This window comes from Artemia franciscana, chromosome 11 (genome assembly GCF_032884065.1).
Source record: "Artemia franciscana chromosome 11, ASM3288406v1, whole genome shotgun sequence".
NCBI lineage: Eukaryota > Metazoa > Arthropoda > Branchiopoda > Anostraca > Artemiidae > Artemia > Artemia franciscana.
The window spans coordinates 13,965,416-13,990,739 of record NC_088873.1 but is presented as its reverse complement, the minus strand read 5'-3'; the positions used below and the strand labels follow the sequence as shown (position 1 = coordinate 13,990,739).

Sequence of the window (25,324 nt, the reverse complement as noted above, 5' to 3'; positions counted from 1 at the left end):
AAAGCAATTTGTATTTCATGTTCCTCGACACGACTGGTTCGCATACGAGCTCTTCAAAGCAAAATACAAACAATACAAGCATTATTCGTGTCTTTCCAAACATTCTCAGGCATATATAAGAAAACCCCTCTCTACTTGAGAAATAGACAAAACCTTTGATCAGCCCGGATTTCACAGTGACTACTCTTGCACATACTGAATTTATGCATCTCTCGGAGCCACCACCTTCAGTACCCCTATTGACTATATTTAAGCATTACTTTATAGTACCTAGTGACAGTATTACTGGACATGAAAGTACTGTTTGAAAATTAATACAAAGTCACGTAAGCTCCAAATGTTTTGAGGCAATACATTTTCAGGAATATTCACTGCAAGTTTGATAATTACATGCGATCTTGTTGCATATTAAAAAAAAAAAAAAAACAAGTTTTTTAACTGAAAGTAAGGAGCAACATTAAAACTTAAAACGAACAGAAATTACTCCGTGTATGAAAGGGGCTGTTCCTCCCTCAACGTCCCGCTCTTTACGCTAAAGTTTTACTCTCTCTCAATTCTACTTTATTAAACAGTAAATAACTTTAGCATAAAGAGCGGGACGTTGAGGGAGGAACAGCCCCTTTCATACACGCAGTAATTTCTGTTCGTTTTAAATTTTAATGTTGCTCCTTACTTTCAGTTAATAAAAAATTGTTTTTTTTTATTCAATTTCTGCACGTTTTTGAATTAATGCATGTCTTTATTTTGGCTCTCTGCAAATGAATAATTCAAACGAAAATTGTGTATTATTTTTTTTTTTTTTTGCTAAATGACTCTCTCTTAGTTTTGATCAGACGATTTTGAGGAAAAGGGTGGGAGAGGAGGCGTAGTTGCCCTCCAATTTCTCGATTACTTAAAAAGGCAACTAGAATTTTTAATTTTTAACGAACGTTTTTATTAATAAACAAATATACATAACTTACAAAGTAACTTACGTAACGAACTTCTATATTCGTATATTTTTATTATGTATATAAGGGGGTTTGCCCCCTCGTTAATACCTCACTCTTCACACTAAAGCTTTAATTTTGTCCCAATTCTTTAAGATTGACCCCTGAATCACAAAGGCTGTAGAATAAATAGTTGAAATTACTAAAAATACTTTAGCGTAAAAAGCGAGCTATTTAGGAAGAGATTGACCCATCATATGCATAATAATCTCTGTTCGTTTTAAGTTTTATTGCTGGTCCTTACTTTCAGTTGAAAAAACCTTTTCATATTTATTTTTCATTGTTTTTTAAACATAATGCTAGAAAACCCTGCGCTCCCTTCATGGAATTTCTCTTCTCCCATGACAAATTCCTCCAAGGGAAGATCCTCTCACGTAGCCCCCTCCCCTCAACCCCAACCAAAAAATTATCCTGAAAAGGTCTGTACACTTCAAAATAATCATTACTGTATGTAAACGCTGGTCAAAGTTTGTAACTTGCAGTCCCTCCCCTGGGGACTGTGGGGGAGTTAGCCCCAAAGACACAGTTATTATGTTTTTCGACTATGCTGGACAAAATGGCTATCTCAAAATTTTGATCCGTTGACTTTGGGAAAAGATGAGCGTGGGAGGGGGCCTAGGTGCCTTCCAATTTTTTTGGTCACTTAAGAAGGGCACTCGAACTTTTAACTTCCGTTAGAATGAGCCCTCTCGCGACATTCTAGGACCAATTGATCGATACGATCACCCCTGAAAAAAAAAACAAAAAAAAAAATCAAACAAACAACTAAACACGCACCGGTGATCGGTCTTCTGGCAAAAAATACTAAGTTCCACATTTTTGTAGATAAGAGCTTGAAACTTCTACAGTAGGATTCTCTGATACGCTGAATGCAATGGTGTGATTTTCGTTAAGGCCGTATGGCTTTTAGGGGGTGTTTCCACCTGTTTTCCAAAATAAGGCAAATTTTCTCAGGCTCGTAAATTTGATGAAACTTGTATATTTAAAATCAGCATAAAAATTCAGTTCTTTTGATATATCTATTGGTATCAAAATTCCGTTTTTTTAGAGTTTCGTTTACTATTGAGCCGGGTCGCTCCTTACTACAGTTCGTTACCACGAACTGTTTAATTTGGTCTTCTTTATTAAAATGGGTCGTTTGTTTTTTGGTAGAAAAAAAAAAAAAAAAAAACAACAACGGGGTTTTTCCGATTATACGTTTCAGCTGTCCGATCTCATCGTATCCCCCTCCCCCCGCCCCAAAAAAACAGAAATACGGAAAAGGCGCCGACCCTTATCTCGAAGGGAGGGTCCAAGTTTTTCGCAGGGAAAACCCTCCTCATTTTAGGGATTTGAATGAGAAAAGAAAGAGTAAATATTATAGCGTGAATCCGAGTAATATTTTTCAATGTCACATTTATTTCTAAGGATCTATGGAGGGTTTTTTAAAGTGTGCCATCTCCTTTTTTCAATGACATAAATACTTGCAGAATCATCATTCTGACCTATTGTTTAAAATGTCTCGATGAACTGAGAAAGCCCGCGCACTAAAAAAAAAAAAAACTTGACATATCTTGCTTTATTTTGATTTGATCATGATTAATAGCTTTTAGATCGTAGCACCTGGACTAGTGTTCCTAAGACTAGGCAGTCGGATACCTTACCTTTGACAACTTGTGATGCAGCATTGCCATATCACATTCTTCTTCTAATAATTCATCCTCCATGTATGAAACAAAGGCAGCAGACAAGTAAATAGGAGCGAGAGGCGGCGATGCGATTAAATAATCGTATATCTTTAATAAAGTTCCATACTCTCTTACTTCATGTCCGAACCATGTTATAACCCAAGGAAGACAGAATATTGTGCCAAGACTTGCCCTGAAAAGCAAGAATATTATGTTTATTGCTTTTCTTTTTAATAGAAGCATTTGTTTTAGCAGGAAACTGGCTAAGGACAAAAAGGACCAATGAGGCGAACAAGAGAAAAAGACTTTGGACATGTAAAAATAAAATCCAAATAATGTATTAAAAAAATAAAATTGTCATAACACAATCAAAGTAAATTAAAGCTTACTACGCTATCAAGCAAATAAGGAAAATTAACTGCAGTACGTTGCAATAAGCACACATGAACAATAATGTATGTAAAAAAGTGAAAATTAATTGTGAAAATTAAAAAAAAGTGCGAAACCAGTACTGTTACTCGCAACAAAACTAATGGGCTCATATTCCTAAAAAAACTTATTGCAAAACAAACGAAAGAAAAACTGTCCTGGATAAAGAATGAATAAATGAAAACGACGTTTTAACTTTAAGATACATCAGTGTTATTTTTTACCTATATTCACTTCTTTTTAGAAAAGTAGCTTCCAATGAAAATTAAGACAGGTTTTTTTTTACAAACCAAGTCACAAAATTTTATGATGCATAGTAATTATACACACGCCTCGTTTTCAATACCATGCAATGCTTTTAGTAAAAGCCAGATATAATCGAGGAAAATGGTAATTTTTTTGTACCTTTTTGTTCTTCTATACCTAAGTTGTATGAAGAGTTCCAAATCAACGTGGAACAAAGTCATTTTAGACATATTCAAAGTGCTGACACTGCAGCAAAGCTAAAACTCGGCATTTTCCAGTACATTCATTGACTAAATTCTTATTCATGCACAGAGCGAGATCTTACCGAATCAGTATAAGAGTTTTGTAGAGTTTGTATGTACAAAATGATTTGGGCCAACACGTCAAAATCCCAAAACGCAAGAACATCAATATGAACCAATTGAACTATGTAAAATAATACAATTCTTACAATAATAAAATAACAGGGAAAGAGAAAAAAAAGGAAAAGAAAAGAAAGAGTTCAGAGAGCGAATATGACATAAATTATGTTAGCTAAGAGTCTTAGAGAGGTGCTGCAAATAGCATATTACTCTGAAACAAAAATTTTCCATTATAGAAACAACAGGTAAGAATGCTTTATTTCAAGACAATCAATTGAAAAAGCAAACAAAGAGAAAAGAAAATCGAAGAGTGTAATTAATGACAAATAGAAGATAAATCGCAACACTATCTCAAGGATACCGAGCCCACACTCAGTCATAATATAACACAGGACGTATATTGGCCCACAAGATGAAAAACAAATCATTACTTCATTTATATTCTTTTAGAAAACAAAAGCTGCGAAACGATAAAAATAATATCATAATCCTGTCTACAGTGCCGCCAACTGGCGAGAAGAGGGCAATAGCCCTCTAAATGTTGAAAAACTTTTTTGGTATTTTCATTGAAAAAAAATATCGTTTTTGCTTTCGAATTGTCATGTAAGAAAAAACAAAACAAAAAGCAACAAAATTGTCACCCCCTCTAGATTATAAAAAACACATTCCCCCTACATTTTTGTGAATTGCGACCCTACCTCTGGATATCTTAACACAATTTTTGTAAATGCGCCAGAATATAGCCAAATAACTTAAATAACACTATTTCAATAACGTATTTATGATTACCTCTCCAAATGATCAAATAATTCAGGATTGGTCCGTTGTAATATACAAGGTACAATATTTAAAAGGTGTGTCGTAGGCTCCATCGTTTTCCTCATAAACTCACACAAATGAGTAAGACTAAGCTTCTTGAGGACATGAAAGGCAGATTCACTTCCCAAAACCAACAGCAACGTAATTGCAACGTCATGATAGCCCTACAAACTTTGAACAATGATTCGTCGTTATTGAATTTAAAAGCAAATAGTGAAGATAGCGAAAGTAGTTACCCCATAGATTATTGTCAATGCCGCATAGTTAACGATTATAACTTGCTACAAATAAAACCGTGTTATTTGGCAGTATACAAGGTCGTTCCAGGATTTTTTTTTCGGGGAGAGGGGGGGGGATAAAAAAAGGCATCAAAAATCTGTCTGTATTCATCTTTTTTACGTAATGACGAGTCGGATAGATATTTCGGGGGGAGGGGAGTCTGGCATCCCCCTCCCCACCTTGATACAGCCTTGGCAGTGTATTATTCTTACTGGTTGCAATGGTGCAAAATAATGCAAGTCAAAAGTTTTACATGTTTTCACCCTCCACTTCCCCATGAGGCGAAGGTTTCTGCCCGTGCATAAAATTTCAAGGATCAAGTTTCCCGAATAAATTTAGATGTCGCTGTATTAAAAAAAAAAAAAAAAAAAAACATAATTTTCCCATGAAAAGTAAAGAGCGAACTAAACACTTAAAACGAACAAGAACTAGCCTATACAAATACCTGCCCTAAAATAAGCAGAAATTAGCATAGTTAATCGTGACATTGCTGCATCTCAAATCCCGAGAAGCTAAAATATCAGTCGCGCCTTGATTGTTTGTATAATATTGCCTGCAAATATTTACATTATTCCGAATATGCTGATCGATAAAAATAATTCCTGGAAACTTGAGCAGTTTTTAATCTTTTTGGTATAATAATGATGAAATACAAAAAAACTATATAAAACTCATATTTTGTTTTCAGCAAACCATGAATGCCACCCTCGACTTTTGAGAGGTTTTAAGGGTGGCCAGGAAAGTCACACACACTGAATTATCTTACATGAATTTCATTTCAACAATTTTAACGCCTCCTAACATGTGTAATCAACCAAAAATTCTTGGTTACCAATTGTTGAAGACTAAATTATTTGTGAAGTATGATTTTAAAGGGTCTTGGATTGCTAAATTGTAGTATTAGCTTCAAATTTATAATCAACAGGCCTTTGGGCTTGATAGGCAATTTTAACAATTATCATTTAATGATTACGGATACAACTTCCTAAATAATCCCTGAATGATCAAGAATGGGAAAAGGTACAGTATCTTTACATGTATCAACGACGGGTAGGGACAGAAAATCAATGACCCTATTTGAGCCCGCAAGTCTAGCCGATTGAAGCTCTTTGCACAGCTCTGACTCCAAAAAGGTATGCTATGTTAATCATTTGTTAAACATATACTTAGAAATTTCAAATTTTAGGTGTTTACATTGCAAAATTAGCTTCAGACTTTTTAATCAACAAGACCAGAAACTAGAATACCTTTTTTGGAAAAAAATCTATCTGATAAATATATATCATATATACTTAATGTGTACTTATGTGTCATTTTTGCATTCACAGTGATTTTATCACACATCATTTGTTGAATATTTGTAGCTATTACGATAAAATCATACATTATTTCAGAAATATGTACTAAGTTTAAAATTTAGGAGTCATAGTGCAATCCCGACCAAAAAGGTGTCAGAGGCGGAGCGATTGTACTGATGATAAGAGAGGTTTGGAGACGGAACGATCGCTTTGATGACTAGAGGATTGCTGACAAAAGATGGACAGGAACGGAGTGTACGCATAACTGACCAAAGGGGGTTGGAGGTGGAGCATAGATACTGTTTTATAAAAGAGCATTGGAGACGGACCGTACCCACTGTTGACCAAAGGTGGGTTGGGGACGAGCGTACGTACTGTTTACAAAAATGGATTGGTGACGAAACATGCGCACTGTTGACAAACTGTTATCAAGACCACTGCGTTAACTATGAAGTGTCTGTTTTATACAGGGTGTTTGAATAATTTGGGGTTATATTTTGCAAAATAGTTCTACTGAGTTTTTAATTCTTGAAATAGTTCTTTTGAATATAAACTGAGAAAGAAAAACAACCACAATCAAAATTTGTTGCATAAAACCAGCAATTATTGACATTCAAACCCAAGTCCTCACACATGCTCAGTAGGTGTCATACCCCTAGACTTGAACGGTATATTGAAATTACATGACATCCAGCCAATCAAATTGACGTGAAGTCCCAAATATAGTGGCTTATTATAACAGATAAATAAAGAAAATAAGTTTCTTAAACTGATCGTAAGGAGCAATATTAAAACTTAAAACAAACGTAAATTATTACGCATACGAGGGGGATTGCCCCTCCTCAACACCTCGCTCTTTATGCTACAGTTTTTCAACATTTTAGAAACAAATTTACTTATAGTTCTAATTAAATGACCATTGTGTTTCAGGAGTCATTTTTAAAGAGTTGAAAAAAATTTAAATTTTAGCGTAAAGAACAAGGTTTTGAGGAGGGGGCAATCCCCATCGTATACGTAATAATTTCTGTTTGTTTTAAGTTTTAATATTGCCTTACTTTCAGTTTGAAAAACTTGTTTTTTTATTTAATTTCTGATCGTTTTTTATATAGCGCCAGGAAATCTGGCTCCACCTCCACAGAAAAATCCTTGCCACGGAAATATCCTCTGGACAATTCAATTCCGGGCCATTACCCTTAGCAGCTCCATGCGTAAAATTGATTCAGTAAAGAGAAAACAAGACATATAAAGAAATTTCGTATGGGAGTTCTAGCAAATTCCCCTAGTACACAGTTTCCACTGAAAAGTTCACCATCCGGAAAATTCTGCCCGTGCAAAGTCCCCCCAGCCAAAAATTTGTCCTCCCGTCCTCGACCGAAAAATGTATGTATACTTTCCAAAATAATAATACCATATAAATATTATACATAAACAATTGGCAACTTTTATGACTTAGACCTTTCCCCAGGGGCTCTGGAGGGTCATGTCATTTCCAAAAACATAGTTATTCGGCCTTTCAACTATGCTGAACAAAATGACAATTTCAGAATTTTGATCAGACGATTTTGGAAAAAAGGGGTGTGGGAGGGAGCCTAGTTGCCCTCCAATTTTTGGTTACTTAAAAAGGGCACAAGAACTTCTAATTTTCGTTAGTATGAGCCATCTCCCGATATTTTAGGCCCACAAGGTCGGATAAGATCACCACTGAAAAAAAAAAAAAAAAAAAAAACACGCATCCGTGATCTTTCTTCTGGCAAAAAGTAAAAAATTCCATAATTTTGCAGATAGGAGCTTGAAATCTCTACTGTAGGGTTTCCTGATACAGTTAATCTGATGGTGTGATTTTCATTAAGATTCTATGAATTTTAGGAAACCTTTTCCCCTTTTTTTGAAAATTAGGAAAATTTTCCCAGGTTCAAAACCTTTAATGGGTATAACTAAACATAACAAAACTTATATATTTGAAATTAACATAAAAATTCAATTCTTTTGATATATATTTTGGCATAAAAATTCCGTTTTTAAAGTTTCAGTTACTATTGAGCCGGGTCGCTCCTTACTTACAGTTCGTTACCACGAATTGTTTGAAAAAATCGTTTTGCTGCAACTTTGCTGTCCTGGAATACTTTTAAAGAATGTTTATATAAATTTTTTTTAGTGAAAAAGCGAATTTTATATCAGAAACCTAATTTTATATAATATACATGTCACTATAATGTATACTCGTTGCTTAGTTATGCTTGCCAAATGTTTAGCACAAGATAGTATCTAAAATTCTTTGTGTCCAAGTCTTATTCACTGTCTTCCAAGCATTAAAGATTATACTCTCTTTGAAAGAATCAAATAAACTTTATTTCTCATACCATTTTTTTTTTTTAAATAAATTTATAACGAAAATTATCAGAAAATTCGTAATCAGAATTTTCGAAAATTACTGTGTTCGATAAAATCGTAATTTGTATCGGAAAAAGTAATCAGAAATTAGGGTTGATTCAGACATCATCACCTAACACTTTTAAACAGAACGATAAAATCGGAAATATTAATGGTATTTACCTTATTCAGTTTTTTGTTTTACTTTTGTTTAATATGAAGTCAAAGATGAAAGAACTACTTCGTCCAAAAGGATGTGAAGGACATATTTATGTGTATTTTTGGAAAAAAATGCAAAGAAAATTTTGGAATTTTTTTTTGAAAAAATAAATAACTTTTCGGGTCATTCACAAAATAATGAACTTCCGGATTATTCACTATGTTATTTTCAGAGAAAGTTTAAGGATAAAGTTCATTCATAGTCTCGATAGTAAATTTCCTTCTTTAATCTTGGCCAAAAGTAAAACAAATTTGGGCAAGATTAAAGATGGAAGAAGGCCAAAAGTAAAATAAATTTGGGCAGATTAAAGATAGAAGAAGACCAAAAGTAAAATAAATTTGGGCAAGATTAAAGATGGAAGAAGGCCAAAAGTAAAATAAATTTGGGCAAGAATAAAGAAGGAAACTTCGAATGATAGTTCTTTTGCAAATAAATCTCCGTATTTACTTGCCAAATTACGAAGAATAACAATGCAATAATCATAATTTTGAGTGAGAAACCCCTTGAGTTCAACCTTCTCATACTTGTTTAGTGGAAGCGGCCAAGAAAATTGATAACTTTGTCTTTGAGTGATTTGAAGCATCTGAAAAAGAATTGACGAGGGAGTAAAATATCTGGACTTCGGCTAGGCCTTAAGGTTTTATCTAAAAAATGTCATTTTTCACAGAAGAAAGATCATGAATGCGTGTTTTCGAACGAAAATTAAAGGTTCTTGTACCCTTTTAAAGGACCAAAAAGAATGTGCCAACGGAAAGTGCCACTTTCTGCCGTTTATGGCACCAAACTACAATTTGCCCAATGGAGGACCAAGTTGCTATCGACTAAAAATTCTGAGATTCCCAATCGATCTTAAAAAGAAAAGTATCGGTAAGTGTATACTACACATAGAATTGTATATCAAATTTTGAATTTCATTATGGAACTGTATACCGTATCTTCCAGAGGAGACTTATCTAGGGGGAAGGGGGAGGTACGCCTGGCACCGTTAAAGCCAAAATAATATCCTTAAAGGTATTCATGTCCTTAAAAACGGTCGGCAGAGCAAGTTTAAGCCGTACATACATCCCAAGTTATGCCTAAATAGAAATTCTATGCGAGAAATTATATTGTACCCACTTTGACTCTATTGAATATAAACACGCAAATTAGACACAACTCCAGGGACTGATCAATGATCCCTAGGGCCTAAATCTAGCCCCTGGTGAACGTCGAGGATTCATATTAATATATCACTGATTATTGACCGAACAACAAAGTGTTAAGCTTCATAACAGAAAGAACATTGAAAAAAGGCACTGTGCACAAAAAAAAAAAAAAAAAAAAAAAAAAAAAAAAAAAAAAAAAAAAAAAAAAAAAAAAAAAAAAACATAAATTATACTCCTATACATTATTCATTTATACTAGTAGAAAGAAGATGTTTTTTATAATTGTATCGAAATGACAGAACTGAAACAGATTCTTTTATTTCCAGTGGAATACTGTTCCATAATTTCCCTACAATGTATCCTAGACAGCATAATAGTGCTGCCTAAGATTTTTTTTTTTGGCTTTAGGCCAGGGCACTTTGTATCGAAAGAGCTGTCGTAGAAACTCGAAAAGGGCTCATTTGATTGGATATTGAAAGGGCTACTGCCCTTTTTAATAGTCGACAGTGATTGGAGGGCAACTAACCCCCTCCCACGCCCACCATTTCCCCGAACCCATCCAATCAAAATTTTGAGACTGCTATTTGTTCAACATAGTTGAAAGGTCCGGAAATTATGTATTTCAGGATGACAACCCCCCTACAGCCCTCAAGACAAGGGTTGTAAGTTATACCCTGGACGCATATAAGGTTTTTTTATAGAAAGCATTGTCGTAGAAACTTCAGAAAGGGCTCATTCAATTGGAAATTGAGAGGACTAGTGCCCCTTTTAATAGTCGAAAGTGATTGGAGGGCAACTAAAACCCCTCCCACGCCCACCATTTCCCCAAACACATTCAATCAGAACTTTGAAATAACCATTTTGTTCGACATAGTTGAAAGATCCGGAAATTATGTATTTGAGGATGACAACCCCCTACAGCCCTCAGGGCAAGGGTTGTAAGTTGTGCCCTGGGGGCATTTAAGATTTATATAGAAAAGGTGATCGTGTGAACTTCTGAGGGGGCTCACTGGATTGTTAATCAGAATATCTAGCGCCCTCTTTAAGATTCAAAGTGATCGGAAGGTGTATACCCCCACACCTCATATTTTCCCGAAATGTATCTAATAGAAATTTTGAGATAGCCATGTTGTCGTAGAAACTTCTATAAAGGCTCATTCGATTTGAAATTGAAGGGGCTAGTGCCACTTTTAATAGTCTAAAGTGTCTAGAAGGCAACTAACCCCCTCCCATGCCCACAATTTCCCCACACATCCAATCAAAATCTTGAGATAGCCATTTTGTTCAGAGCAGTTAAAAGGTCAAACAATAATGTCTTTGTGGATGAACCCCCTCCTACTCCCTCCCTCCCCACAGCCCTCAGGACAAGGACTGTAAGTTGTGTCCTGAGGGCATATAAAGTTTTTTATAGAAAGGGTGGTCGTATAAATTTCGGAGGGGGTTCATTGTACTGAAAATCAAATGTACTAGTTCCCTTTTTAAGATTGAAAGTGATCGGGGGCACCTAATCCCCCCCTACGTTATATTTTCCACAAATACATCCAATAAAATTTTTAAGATAGCCATTTGTTCAAAAATAATCCAAAGATCATATAATAAGACCTCTGAGGTGGACAGAATCACCCAGAGTCTAGGGGTAAGGGTTGTAAGTTATGCCAAAGGGGCATATAAGGTGTTTATGGAAGGGGGGTCGTGTGAACTTTAGAAGAGGCTCATTTGATTCGAAATGTATAGTTCTAGTTAAGATTCAAACAATATGGAAAGCAAATACCCCCCTCCCTGACATCCTCTTTTCCCAAAACGCATTCAATTGAAATTTTTGAGATATTTATTTTGTTACCAATAGTCCAAAAATCAGATAAAATTTCTTTAGGCTGGAAGCAATCCCTCAGAGCCCATTGGCAAGGCTTGTAAGTTTTGCCTTTGGAATTTAAACTTTTTTTGAACAGGTGGTCGTATAAACTTTGGATCAGATGAAGTTCATTTGGTTAGAATTTAGAAGTATTAGTACCCTTTTTAAGAGTCAAAAGTGAATGGAGGACAATCAGCCCCCTCCCCCAAGCCTACCATTCCCAAAAATATATACGATCAAAATTTAAAGGGAGCTATTTTATTCAGCCTTGTCGATAGGTCCAGTGATAGTGTCGTTGGGAATGTCAACCTCCCTACACTCGTCAGGACAAGGGCTGTATGTTATGCAATTCGTTCATTGTTTACAACTAGAAGATGTTATTGAGAAAGGTATGCATGTTTGAACTTTACTTTCCAAGAAGAAGAAGGGTATTCAGGTGAGACTTTCGGAAAATGATGAGAAGAGTGTTAAACTAAATCAAAACACGTTATGTGTATACGGATTGTCAAAAGAGTGCATCACAGGAATAACTGAGCATATTAAATCGGAAAATTCAGGAAATAATAAGGGAGATGATCAAAAAGGCAATATTTACATGCTACCAATACTACTACAACTACCATCACTACTACTACTGCCACTCTACTCTATTTACAGTGTTAAGGGAAAATTTGAACTAAATCAAAAGACGCTATGAGCATGCACATTGTCAAAATAGCGCATGTCAAGAACTGATTTAGGTATTAAATTGGAACTTTCAGAGAATACTTAAAGGGGAAGATCACCTCACCAAAAGGCAACATTTGCACACTACTGTTAATACTACTGTTACTGCTACATTTACTAACTACTTGTAGGGATAAGAGCATTGGGATGAAAATCTCAAGAAGTATATGAACATAGAGGTTATCAAAAGAACATATTAGCAATGTCATAGCGATGGCTAATTGTATTAAGGTAAAACTTCCAGGACTTGATAAGAGGGATGTTCTACTGATCAAAGAGCAATATGATAATGCTAATGCTATTATTAGTACAGCCGCTATTCAATACTGTTACCAGTAATATCAATACTACTACTTTGACTACTATTACAACCATGCCTAAGGGTATAAAGGTGAAATTTTCAAGAAATTTTGAGTGGGGAAAGGAACTGAATTACAACACGCACTCTTATGCAGGTTGTCAAAAGGGTGTAACAGCAATATTTTAGGAACAGTTTTGGCGTGTAAAGTTGAAACTAACAGGGCTTGTTGTGACGGATGTTGAACTAGCCAAAGGAAAATATTTACATCCTAATGCTACTACTTCTACTCATACTACTGTTACTATCATTACTACTTCTATTACTACTACTTCCACTAAAGCTTAGGCTACTACAATTAATTTTACTGCTACTACTACAACTACCACTATTAAAACTAATGATATTAAGGTAAAAATTTGGGATGTATACAAACTATATGGAACTAATTCGAAACACACTACGCCCACACAGGTTGTCAAGTGAATCGATCGGAAATGCTTTAGAAACGGTTCATGGTATGTATTAAATTGAAACTTTCATCGTATGTTGAAGGGGATGTTGAAGAAACCAAAGGTGCTATGCCAATACTGCTACTAATGCTGCTACAACCATTGCTACTGCGCAATCTAAGGGTATTAAGGTTAATATTTTAAGGAATATTTAAGCAGATGTTGAATTACATAAAAAAAAACTATGTGCATGTGTACTTTCAAAAAGCAAAGCAATATCTGATGAACAGCCTGTATTATTAATTCAGACTTTAAGGGTAAGTTGTGGGGAACTTTGAATTAGCCAAAAGGCACTATATGTACACTTTTACTACTACCACAATAGTTACTGTAACTAATGACGCTAAGAGTATTAAGATGAAACTTCTAGGGAACGTTTAGGAGTTTCAATTGAACGAACAAAACTGTATACATGCAGGTTTTCAAAGGGGCATATCAGCAATATCATAGGCAGCACCACTCTATAATAGCTAGAAATATCACTGAAACTTTTAAAGGAGCTAATTCGATTCAAAATTGAAAGTTCTGGTGCCTTTGTTAAGAGTAAAAAGAGATTGGAGAGCAAGCAGCCCTTCTCTCAAACCCATTCATTTTCCAAACACATCCAGTCAAAATTTTGAGACAGCCGTTTTGCTCAGCATAGTAGAATGGTCCAGCAACTATGTCTTCAGAGATACTAGGCACGTCAACCCCCCGCAATTATGCAATCGGCCCATTGAACTTCAAAAATAAACATTGCTTTAAAATAAATCAAAAGGCATCGTGTTTATGGTTGCCAATAAGACACCTCAGCAATATATCGAGAATGACTGGGGGTATTAAGTCGAAACTTTTGGGGACACTACTATTACTACCTCTTCTCTTACAATTTACATAAATAGTGTAAGTATACCAGGTTTTCAAAGAGCATAGATAGAATCTTTTGGGATTGATATTAAGTTTTATTTTTCAGCTCAGCTTAAGAAGCTATAAAATTAAATTGAAAAATATGTTTGTGTAAGGATTAAAATTTTTGAAAAAGTTTCTCCAACATACACATAGCAACCTATACTATGGATTCTTATACAAAAAAACTGAAAAAATGTAAAATCATAATTTTTTTCATCAAAAAGACTATGTCAATAAAAAAGAACAGAATTAATTTAAAAAGATTTTTCCACAAAACAAGTTTTTCAAGGAAAAGTAAAGAACTCCATTAAGCCAAGAATGAGCAGAAATAAAGTCAAATAATCTTCCAAGCGTAAAACTACCACGAATCATTATTGAGTTTCATAAATGAAACTCAAAACGAACAGAAATTGCAATAAATAGCCGAATCAAACTCAAAACGAGCAAAAATTAACATGAGTAAGGCTGATAACCCCCATGCCTTCTCAAGACCAGAACAAAATTTGTGCTTTACTGAAAAAAAGCAAACAACAAACAAATGACCGAGGATTGTTAGTTTAATTGAGATATACCAATACTTATTCCTTGAATTTTTAATAATTTTCATTTATGACAGTAAGAAAAGTGACAACATTTAAAACATATTTTGTTTTCAGTAAAGCGCAAATTATGTTCTGGTCTTGAGAAGTTACGGGGGGTTATCAGTCCTACTCATGTTAATTTTTGCTCGTTTTGAGTCAGCTATTTATTGTAATTTCTGTTCGATTTGAGTTTTATTTCTTTGTTGATAATGATTCGTGGTAGTTTTACGCTTGGAAGATTATTTGATTTCACTTATGCTCATTCTTAGCTTAATGGAGCTCTTTACTTCTTTTGAAAAACTTGTTTTGTAGAAGAAGTTTTTTAAATTAATTTTACAGAAAAAAGCTGCTCTTTGCATGTGACAAATATCCGAGATAAAAGAAAAATGTGTAGATGACAACTTTGAATAAGCATGATAATATGACAATAAATAAAAACGGACAAGTTGTGTTAGTCCTGGGGGTGCTAGACTATTCAAGTATTTATACATGAATACAGCTTTTTGGAGCTGTCAACTTTGTCTTACTGTTAGTAACTGATAAGCTTCTTTAGCATTATTTTTCTTAAAATAAATTGACTGTACAGCTCTATCTTGTAAGGTTTGAATTGTCTTTAAATTATAACCGAAAGAATTAGCCCAAACATAACAGCTATACTGAATATAAGGATAAATAAGAGTAAAATAAAAAGTTCACAAAACTTTTTGCGGAAGGAAATTTTTCAGTCTACACAGAATCCCAGCTCCTCTTGCAATTTTTATAGATAATAATGAATTCATATGTTCTTTTCATGACAGTAATTCATCAATTGTTAATTGCTTTCTTATCCTTTTGTAAAAAAAAGAGGACAGGATAATAAACTTAATAGAAATTTTACACGAGAAATTAAATTATACTCGATTGTTAATAACTTTATTTTCATTGTGTAAAAAAATAGGAAAGTAAGACCTTAGAACAACTCAGAATAATGTAGATATGAAAGCAAAGCTATTACCTGGTAATAATGATTATGACTACTTGGAATTTCATAAAGAACGCTGATGATGAGATTCGTAAGTTGCTCTTGTAACTTCTGTCGCTGTCTTGCGTTAATCCCTTGAAAAAAAAATTCTCCAATAACTTTTCATTAATCTTTATTAGTTCCCATTGTATTTTCTCCAGCTCCTACTTAGAAAGAGTAGATTTATCAGCTGACGATCTGACAATAAACTATAATTAGCGATCAATTAACGAATTCCATGTTCCTGTTCTTACTTACTTAGGCCCCGACCATCCTCGTCGAAATTTTGGGACCACTCCTCCAGCTAGCTCATGCGTAAGGGCTAAGGTACGTGATAACTGGGCAATCTTGACGTTGTTCAAGTCGAAATTCTCGGACCCTCGTTTTTATGCCCTACCTCGTGGAAGAAGGCCATGAAGAGATCCTTCAAAGGTGATTTCGGGAGACGGTTTGGCTCCATTCGCTTGACATGGCCAAACCAGCGCAGTTATTTTGTCCTTGATGTTGCTGAGAATTGTTCCAGTGGACTCGAGCCTTTGGCGTACTTGCACATTTGTCATGCGCTCAGTGTCTTTGATTCTAGCAGTGCCACGAAGGTATCTCATTTTGAAAGCGAGACTTTTTCTTTCGTCTTTGGTTTTCAGTGTCCATGTTTCGCATTCACACATGATTATGAGAATTACTAACTGTTATAGGCGCAGTACTCCTGTACTAATCATCTTATCTGTGAATGCAATATAAGTCTCACATTACAGTAAGTTCGCTCAGACAAGTATTAACTTCATAATGGTCTCATTAAAAAATATCAACCTTAGTGGCTTGGGAAACACAACAGGATGAATGTAAAAATAATATAGGAGGACGAAAATGGAATGATCGTCCTTGGAGTTCTTCAACTGAGAATTCCACGAGTGATGAGGAACAAGCGGACAGGGGTTTCACATCTTTTTTCATTATTATTTTCTTTAATATTGATAAAATATTTGAAGAAAAAAAGACAAAAAACGTATCATAAAAAGGAAGAAAATTCCTGCTACAATTTAAAACTAAGCTTTACAAGACCTTAGATATTTAATCCAGTCGTTTGAAAATATAATTGGAGACCTCAAAAATGTAAAAAAATACTTGTATTTGAAAAAAAAGAGAATGAATGTCACCCATAAAATTTAAAAAGCAAAAATGATACAGAAATGTAGTAAATATATCTGAACAGTAAGAATAAAATAGGGAATGAAATGCTCATTCAACAGCCAACAAGTATGTTTGAATGAGAAGAATTATTCTTTCTTTTAAAATATCCAGAGAGACTCTAAGTGTGTTTCCGCCAATTGTGTTTTTCCATTTCTTTAGAGGGTGTTTCGTGTTTCTACCTGAAGTAGGATAACACATAATTATAAGAATATTTTCGGAATTTTAATAATAAAAAAAAGAATATTGACTAAAATTACAATGCATTTATTATAAATTCGTGACAGACAAGAGTTAATAACTTTTATTAATATTTTGATAACAGTGTACAAAATTCAGGGCAAGTTTTTCATGTGACAAGATTAAATATGTCAATCTAACTTTCGGCTTTAGATGAAACAGCCTAAATTGCCAACGTTAGAATACTCACCATAAGGAGCAGACACAATGGGACAAGGAGCAAATGAAACGAGTTGTTCATAAATTATCTAATTGACAGTTTGTTCTCCCAAATCAACAAGTGTTTCCATAGACATTAAAGATACTGGAGAAGGGAAAGGTATCACTTTCAGCATGGGACATATACTATTGGGAAACCCATGCCTGTGTTCAGGCACATCCTGCGAAATTTTTTTCAGGGAATGAATTTAAAAACAACACAAAAAAAGCAGATTATTAAATTAGAGGAGAATTTCCACAATTTCGGGAATAAAAGGACAGAAACCCAATTGGAATTCTTTGCCAAATATGCAACCAACTGTAAATATACCGATTCTTTCAAAAGCAACAACTGACACATTTTTAAAAGGTTTTGCTCAATCCAACAGATGATAAAAACTGCTTTCTCCAACCTTAGCTATCTAGAAATAAAACAAAGGTAGCTTCAGATTATATAAGAACAAATGTATTTTTTTCCTTCTTCTGCTTAGAGTGGAAGGGATAATCACTTGGAATTCCCACTATAGTTACGCCACTAATAGACAGCTAATAAAAACATGACTGTCCATATATCAGTCCAGTACTATAATATAGATGAGTTGGATAAGTCTAATTTTCTTTATCCTTATCACTAGCAAAATAACTTTTATAATATTAGGAAAGTACGAAAAAAGTAGGAAATGAGGGAAAAAATAGATAAAAATTACCTTTTCAGCCGTAAAAAATGTCACTTTTTTTTAATCTTTCCATGTGTGGGGCAAATGAACTTACAAAAAATCACATTCTTGAGAAGCCTCCAAAGTGTGAAGGTATCACAGAAAGAATTTTTTCATTTAATAACTACAAGTTATACGTTCGAATCTTAACATGACGGCAATGATGGCTAATATGAAATTAAATACTGATATTTTTGTTTAAGCGTAGCCTTTAGGGGATTGTTTTTCAGATTTCGTATTTTCTAAACCAATGAATTTGATAATAATACGTGTTCTCCACCTGCACTAAGGTCTTTATTAAGACGCTGTGCTATTACTTACGGCAGATTGAAGATTATGAGTAAGCATTTGATTGACATGATAGAAGACTTTTAGCAAAGGTCCTATCCGTGTATTGTATACCAGATAAATAAATTAAGGTGATTAGTGCTATGTACGAGAATAACATTGCTGTGGTTAAGGTAGGAAATGAGATTAGTAGCTGGTTTCGTATTAAGTGAGGAGTTAAGCAGGGTTGCGTCCTATCCTATTTATATTGATTATTTTTATGGAGCTTGTCCTAAGGAACACAGCAAAGTCTTAGAAACAAAGGAAACTACTTAGATTGTACTGATGACTTAAGCATTAGAAACAAAGGAAACTACTTAGATTGTACTGATGACTTAAGCATCCTAGACGAAAATATTGGCAAATGAAATAATTTTAATGGTTTTGCGAGTTCTGGATGCAAGAATAAGTTTGAAAATTAATGTTAAGAAGACTAAGTCCCTAAGACTAGGAGTAAATGAAAGTGAAGAGTTGATATTGGGTACCGAGAAGATCGATAAAGTGGACGGCTTCACTTTCCTAGGTAATATAATTAGTAAAAATCGTGGGTACAATGAAGATTTTAAAAGTAGAATAGCCAAGGCCCAGTATGTTTTTTTTTTACAGTTGAAAAAAGTTTGGAAGAACATGAAAATGAGTCTGCGCACCCAGATTAGAACATTGGAAGCTACAATGATGACAGCGGTTAGGCATGGTTCTGAAGCATGGGCGATCCGACTAAAGGAGTAGGATTTGACTGGTTCTGACTGATTGGAGTAGGACATGGTTCTGACTGACCGTATCTCAAACCGTAAGCTGTACAAAAACTGTGGGTCAATCCCGCTTTTGAGGGCTACAATGAGAGAAATACATCAATACTTTAATTTTTTTTTTTTGACAAACAACGACAAGTTTAAGATTAATTAACGGTTATAATTAGACCGACAGCTCTGCGATTAAAATCTTGCCTAACATACTATTAATCTGACTTTGCTATTGTTTCCAAGTCTCTGTTTCATACTCTACTTTTCTTAGTGACAGTTCAAGCTACATAGCAGATATTTATGTCAAATATTCTCTATCCTAATTTTTACCTGGAGGGAACCTTTCTAAGACTCTAGTAACATCCAGTACAACCTGATGGTAGTACACATGAGTTTCAATTTCTGCAAGATTTCTTTTCCGCCGATTGCCAAATTCCTTTAAACCAACAAGTCGAGGCCAAACTTTCCGTCGTATTTCATCTATAAAGATAAAAGTTAAAAGAAGTAACTAACAGTTCATAAAGTACAAGGAAAATCAAAGTTTATTTCTTATTGGAATATCTATAATTTAGACAGTTCCTATGAGACATATTCCATCAGTGTGATTCAAACTCACAACCTCATAGGCTATTTTTTTTTCTTAATAGCAAAAAAGTTGATATTGAATTATTAAAACTCCTTCGTGGCAGAAATATGGCTGGAGGTAGATTAAACACTCAATGGAAAGGGTCCCAATAATGTTTCCCTGAGGGAGGAAGGGTTTATTGGCTTAAAAAATATATTTTTAGAATAATGGTGTACCTTCTTCTCACCATTTTGTTTACGGTGATCACAGTCTCAATCTTCAATAAGGAGTAACAGAGAATTTTCCATGGAGGCAGGGGGTCTGATGCTTTAAAAATGGTTGTAGTTTTAGCGTATATAAGGGAATTTTCAAAAGATTTTACTGTCATTAAAAAAAAAAATTACGATTTTAAACCCTAGTCCACTCTTGAGAAGACACCCCTTATCCACCTGTATGCATATAGTGGGTAAATAGGGATGTAATTAGAGATAGAAAGAGAGCAATTAGCTCCTTCTGTTCCAAAGTTGATTTTCTGTCAGTGAAGTTAATAATCGAGCCAAATGCAGTCCTTAAGTAAAGTTACGTGTCAAAGTAAAGTGATTGCTGAGAGGCTAAAGTCCCATCATGAATCTCAGGTTGCAAAAACTTTTCCTAAATACCTCCAAAACCCTTTGAATATTTCTGATTTTAGTGTCCGTTTCAGCTTTCGACAAAGGAAGTAAGCGAACAAATCTAAATTAGAGCTTTAAAATGTGTATTTGCATAGTTGCTGTTACCTTTATGTCCCCCCCCTTTTTTTATCAAATATTTATACAAGTCAAACAGGTTTTGGGACTAAATTGGAAGTAAGGAGCAACCAGTGCCAACAGTAACTCTAAAAAACACAATTTTGATCAAAACAAATTTATCAAGAGATTCTCCATTTTACACAGATTCTAAATATACAAAATTCAATAAAGTTAAATTATCTTGAAAAACTAAAGGACTTGTGAAATTTGCAGAATTTCACAAAATGAGGAAACGCTCCTAAAAGCGTCACAATTTTGATAAAAATTTTACTATCATATTCAACATTTCCAAGAAACCTTTCAATTTCCTATATGCAAAAACACAGAAGTTTGCATTTTTTTTTTACAAAAAAGTTGGTAATAAATAAGCTTGATTCACTTGTTTCTTTCCCAAGGGAGGATCTTATGAAAGTCATGGTTTTATGATATTGAACAAGGGCTAAGTTAAACAGGAATTGAAAGTTCTAGAGCTCTTTTTCAGAGAGTGATGATTTCTACCAATTTGTGCACAAAATCAAATTTTTTGGCCCCAACAGGAACAGACCGCTATCAAAAGGTAGTTCTGAGGTAGTGACTTGGTTTAAAATTGTTGACAAGCCATATACCTAGCCAAAAAGTTATAGAACTCTCCATACAAAAGTGCTGATTTTTGCCAGTTTATGCTATAAACAAAAGTTTTCGCCAAAAAAGGTCAAATTCCATCAACAGAAAATTTTCACCGCCTTTTGGCAAGTCCTGCAAATTGTGATTATTTACTCAGTAATTCATCCCATAATAAGCAAAAATTCTGCTTTAAGTTTTTGATTTTTAACAAATCTAGATGTGGAGTGGTTACTGAATTTCTATACTCCAAGTGCACACCCCTAGGGCTCTAGAATTCAAATTCTAGGATTCAATATTCAGTGTCAAGAATATAGAGCCCCAATTTAAAAAGGCGAATTAGTAAGAAAGTGACTTTCTGTCTCCCTCTGCAGCCTCTAGGATCTTCTACAGAGCACTAGGGATATATAGAGTCCCATTCGAGGGACTATAGTTTAAACAATACAATTAATATAGAATATATACTTTTTTGTAAGTTCTCTTCAAAAACGAAAAGAAAAATCAACAAACCAGTTAAAAGACCGCCTTCACTTCTAGCAGCATTCCTTAAGTAGTCTAAATTCACTGGGTTTTCCCTCAAAGCTTTCTTGATTTTCTCAGCCTTTTCTGCATCGATCTTGGCTAAAAGACAAACTTTTGAATAACTAACAATCAGTAAAACCGAAAAAATTCTAACTCAGGCTGCAAATGGTTACATAAAAATAATTGACGTTAATGTGTAAGCACATGAGGAAACAAAGTGGAGAGCTAAAGCTTCTATTAAGATTATGGAAAGCATGACACTTTTCATGAAAGAATATTTCTAGGAAATATTCCCCCTCTTTCTTTAAATATATTAATTATAGTGTACGTCAGTTAGTGATGATAGGGCTGCAGGACATCTGCTGCATCCCATTGCGTGAGCCATGGTTTAGTTGCACAGTTGTTGTCAAGATTAGATTTGAAGCTGTCAATGGTTGTTGATCCCATTGTCGTCTTGCTTTGACCCCTCCGCAGACTTATGACGCAATTGCAGAAAAAAATGTTTCTTTTTTCATGGTAAGACATGCTTGCAGAACAGCTTTACTGATAACCTTTGGTACCTGACAACCGGGAAGGCTTGAGCATAACTTTGTTGTGAGACTGGAGCAGCTTGTAGGTCATTATCATGTCACCTCTTCATTTACTATATAATAGAATTTGCGTCTTAAGGCTCTGCAGTTGCTATGTATACTCTTTATCTTTGAGGTCCTTTACACATTCTGTTGTCCCTCTTTGGACAAATTCGAGAGCCATCTGGTCTGTTTTATTGATTGGCACAGTAACACACATCCTGAACTTCAAACTCACTAAGCTCTAATAGAGTGTAGTAACCATAGCTGGAGATCTAATGTTGATTGTATGCTTGATGATACCAAGAGTTAGGTAAGCCCCTGCTACTGCAGTTCGTGTGTAGCATTTGAATTTAAGGTCTCCATCTACAACTTCCCCCAGATCTCTTTCTGAGGTAATCTTGGAAATCGATTTTATCATACCAGTATTTGATGATATTGAGTACTGCCGTTGTTGGTTATTTCTTCTAAAATGGAGAGCCTTGCACTTCTCGATATTAAAATCAAACTTCCATATATCAGCCCATATGCAAAAGCTGTCTAGATCTGACTGCATTGAGGCCACACAATGCTGTGTGTTGGCATGACCAATAAGTTTCAAGTCACATGCATACAGGCTAAGTTTATTTGTAATGGTTCTTAGAGTATTGTTAATGTAAACATTGAAGAGTATAGACCCCAAAACAGCTCTTTGAGGTACCCCACTTAAGACCTCTCCTATTTCAGAGTAGTTAGCTGTACAACCTTCCCCAAAAACTCCGACCCACTGCTTTCTTCACTTTAAGAAAGACATTATCCAGTACACCACAACCTCTTCAATTCCTATTGCCTTCAGTTTCAACTGGAGCCTTTGATGACAGACTTTATCCAAGGTTTTAGCAAAGTCTAGCAAAACAATATCCACTGTGAGACCTTGGTCAAGGAGTCCAGTTATGTGGTTGTACAAGTCAATCAGATTCGCCTTGCTGATCTACCTGGTTTGAATCCATGCTAACCTTTTAATAGAAGGTTCTATGTGACCAAATGTTTGAAAACAGCAGCATTAACAATACCTTCTAGGATTACTCCAACAGCAAAAGCAATATTGATTAGCTGATAACTGGAAGTTTGGCTCCTGTCTTCTCCTTTGTGTATTGGCGAAACATGGGCAACTTTCCAGTCCATTGGTATGACTTTGGTATCAGTAGACTTTTTGGAGGAGCCTTGAGATTGGCAGTACTAATTGGGTGTGTGCTTCCTTTAAGAGCTGTGGATGAATGCTGTCTGGTACAACAGACACTTGAGCATTGATTATGTAGTGTGCAGGGGTTCAGAGGGGGCAGCATCCGGGGTGGGAATACGGATGTAAAAAGGTGGTTCAAGGCATCAGCAATTTTTTGAGGGTCTTTTGACTAGATTCCATTACAAACAGCTCTGTAACCATGAGTCTACCAAGCTTATGTATTATAAAGGGAAAAAATCTCAATAAAATCAAATCTTGACCATTTTAGAAAATCGAAAAAAAAAACGAATGCACCACTGCAAAGATGTCCAATATCTAAAATTAATTGGAGTTCTTTAAGATGCATAATAACTTTTTTCAACCTAACAATTTTTATAATAAAAGGTTTTTCCTAAACCAGAGAAATTACTTACATTGTTTGATCCAACATAGATATTTCATGTAAAAAGAAGAAGTTTACTTCTAGATCAAAATCATCCAGTTCTGACAAGACTGGACCATTCACATCTATCTTTGGGGCAAGGTGGTATCTCCCTTCCTTCAACACCTTGTGTGCAGGTGTAAGCTTGTTAATATGTTAAATTTCCTAAGAAATGGAACTGGTTACAGGTACAGTGCCATTTCTGAAATTAGCTTAGCAATTCGAAACATCCTATTAAAGTGTTCTATCACTTCATTGAACTTCAAAAAGAGCTCCCATATGGACTTTCTTATTCATTTTCTGGATTCTAGCTAGGGATTTTAAACATAAATATAAATCTCCTATTCATATCCCAGCATCAAACAATCCAACTGTACTCAAATATGAAAATAATGCTAATTCAATAAAATATTAAAGGCTTGAAATTTTGTGTCTATATGGATGGTGGTTTGAGTCCTGGAGGTGTTGGTTATTTGGTTTGGAGCAGGGATCAATTATGTAACTTTTAAGCTCAGCCAGAGTTGAGCCAGCTCTAAATTGGTACCTAGAGAAGTCCGGGGAAGGTCACCAGGAAGGGCGTGGGAAAGCACAGGATGACTGGCACCTTCCTGGCTGAAGGCCCAGGAAACAGAGATCAGCACCACCAGTAGGGACTGTAAAATCCAGTGCTATATTTTTTACATTACCTTTATTAACTCATGATTATCTTCTTAACTAGTCAAAATTAATTACTACAAAACAGTGCTTTTTTATGTATTAGTATTATATGGCATTCCAGTATACTATTTTTTATAGACAAATAAATTAGGAAAATATTCTCCCAAATTCACTAATCTCACAATTGATTTTAAGCAGTGCCATAGTATATGTCAGGGTTATTTTAAAAATATCCCAAATTGAAGTGCTCCTTTGACAATCTAATCTGGCAATTTTTCTTGAAAGCCAGATTATCAATTTGAAAATCTAGTAAACAACATGACTATATGATTGTCCCTAAAAAAAAAAAAAAATTCTTATACTGTCAATGAGAATATAAATTTGCTTACTTGATGATATTTTTTTCCAAGAAATTCTTTCATCTTCCCAGCTGTTAACTTCAAATTCATCATCTGAACTAGAAATTATATTGTCTGAGACACTGGATATTTTCTTTCTTTCACTTCGTTTCTTTAGTCTCTTTTTTAATAGACTCCTGGGAGGTACATTTTCTGGGTCAGACTTGAAATCAAACTTGGTTTTGGCTAAATTTTTTGCAATCTGTAAGTCACTATCACTTCGGATCCTTTGTCTACTAAGCAATTCCTTGTCAGAAAAGTATGTCAATTCATCCCCTGAGCTGTCCACATCATCTTTTGTACTTTCTGCTATAGAGCTAGAAACGTCTAAGTCACTTTCAGCAGAGTAATAGTCCAGTGGTAAATCATTGGGATCAAAGTCAATGACCTAAAATGAAAGCATAAAACTAAATATCGCTGTCTTTGGTGCTTATGTACATTTAGTGCAAACTTGCCAATGTACATATCCATGTTTATCAAAGATATTAT

At 34.7% G+C, this 25,324-nt stretch overlaps 1 protein-coding gene across 1 annotated transcript in view; it reads right to left on the bottom strand.

Annotated features, from left to right (window-relative positions):
• LOC136032850 (TBC1 domain family member 20-like) overlaps positions 1-25,324 on the bottom strand; it is a 47,676-nt gene that overhangs the window by 3,582 nt on the left and 18,770 nt on the right. The window contains exons 2-7 of the mRNA XM_065713261.1: positions 24,827-25,223; positions 21,557-21,667; positions 19,424-19,573; positions 15,676-15,776; positions 4,483-4,676; positions 2,633-2,849 (exon numbers count right to left, since the gene is read on the bottom strand). Coding sequence (XP_065569333.1) covers positions 2,633-2,849; positions 4,483-4,676; positions 15,676-15,776; positions 19,424-19,573; positions 21,557-21,667; positions 24,827-25,223 — 1,170 coding nt within the window. The remainder of the gene's footprint in view (positions 1-2,632; positions 2,850-4,482; positions 4,677-15,675; positions 15,777-19,423; positions 19,574-21,556; positions 21,668-24,826; positions 25,224-25,324) is intronic.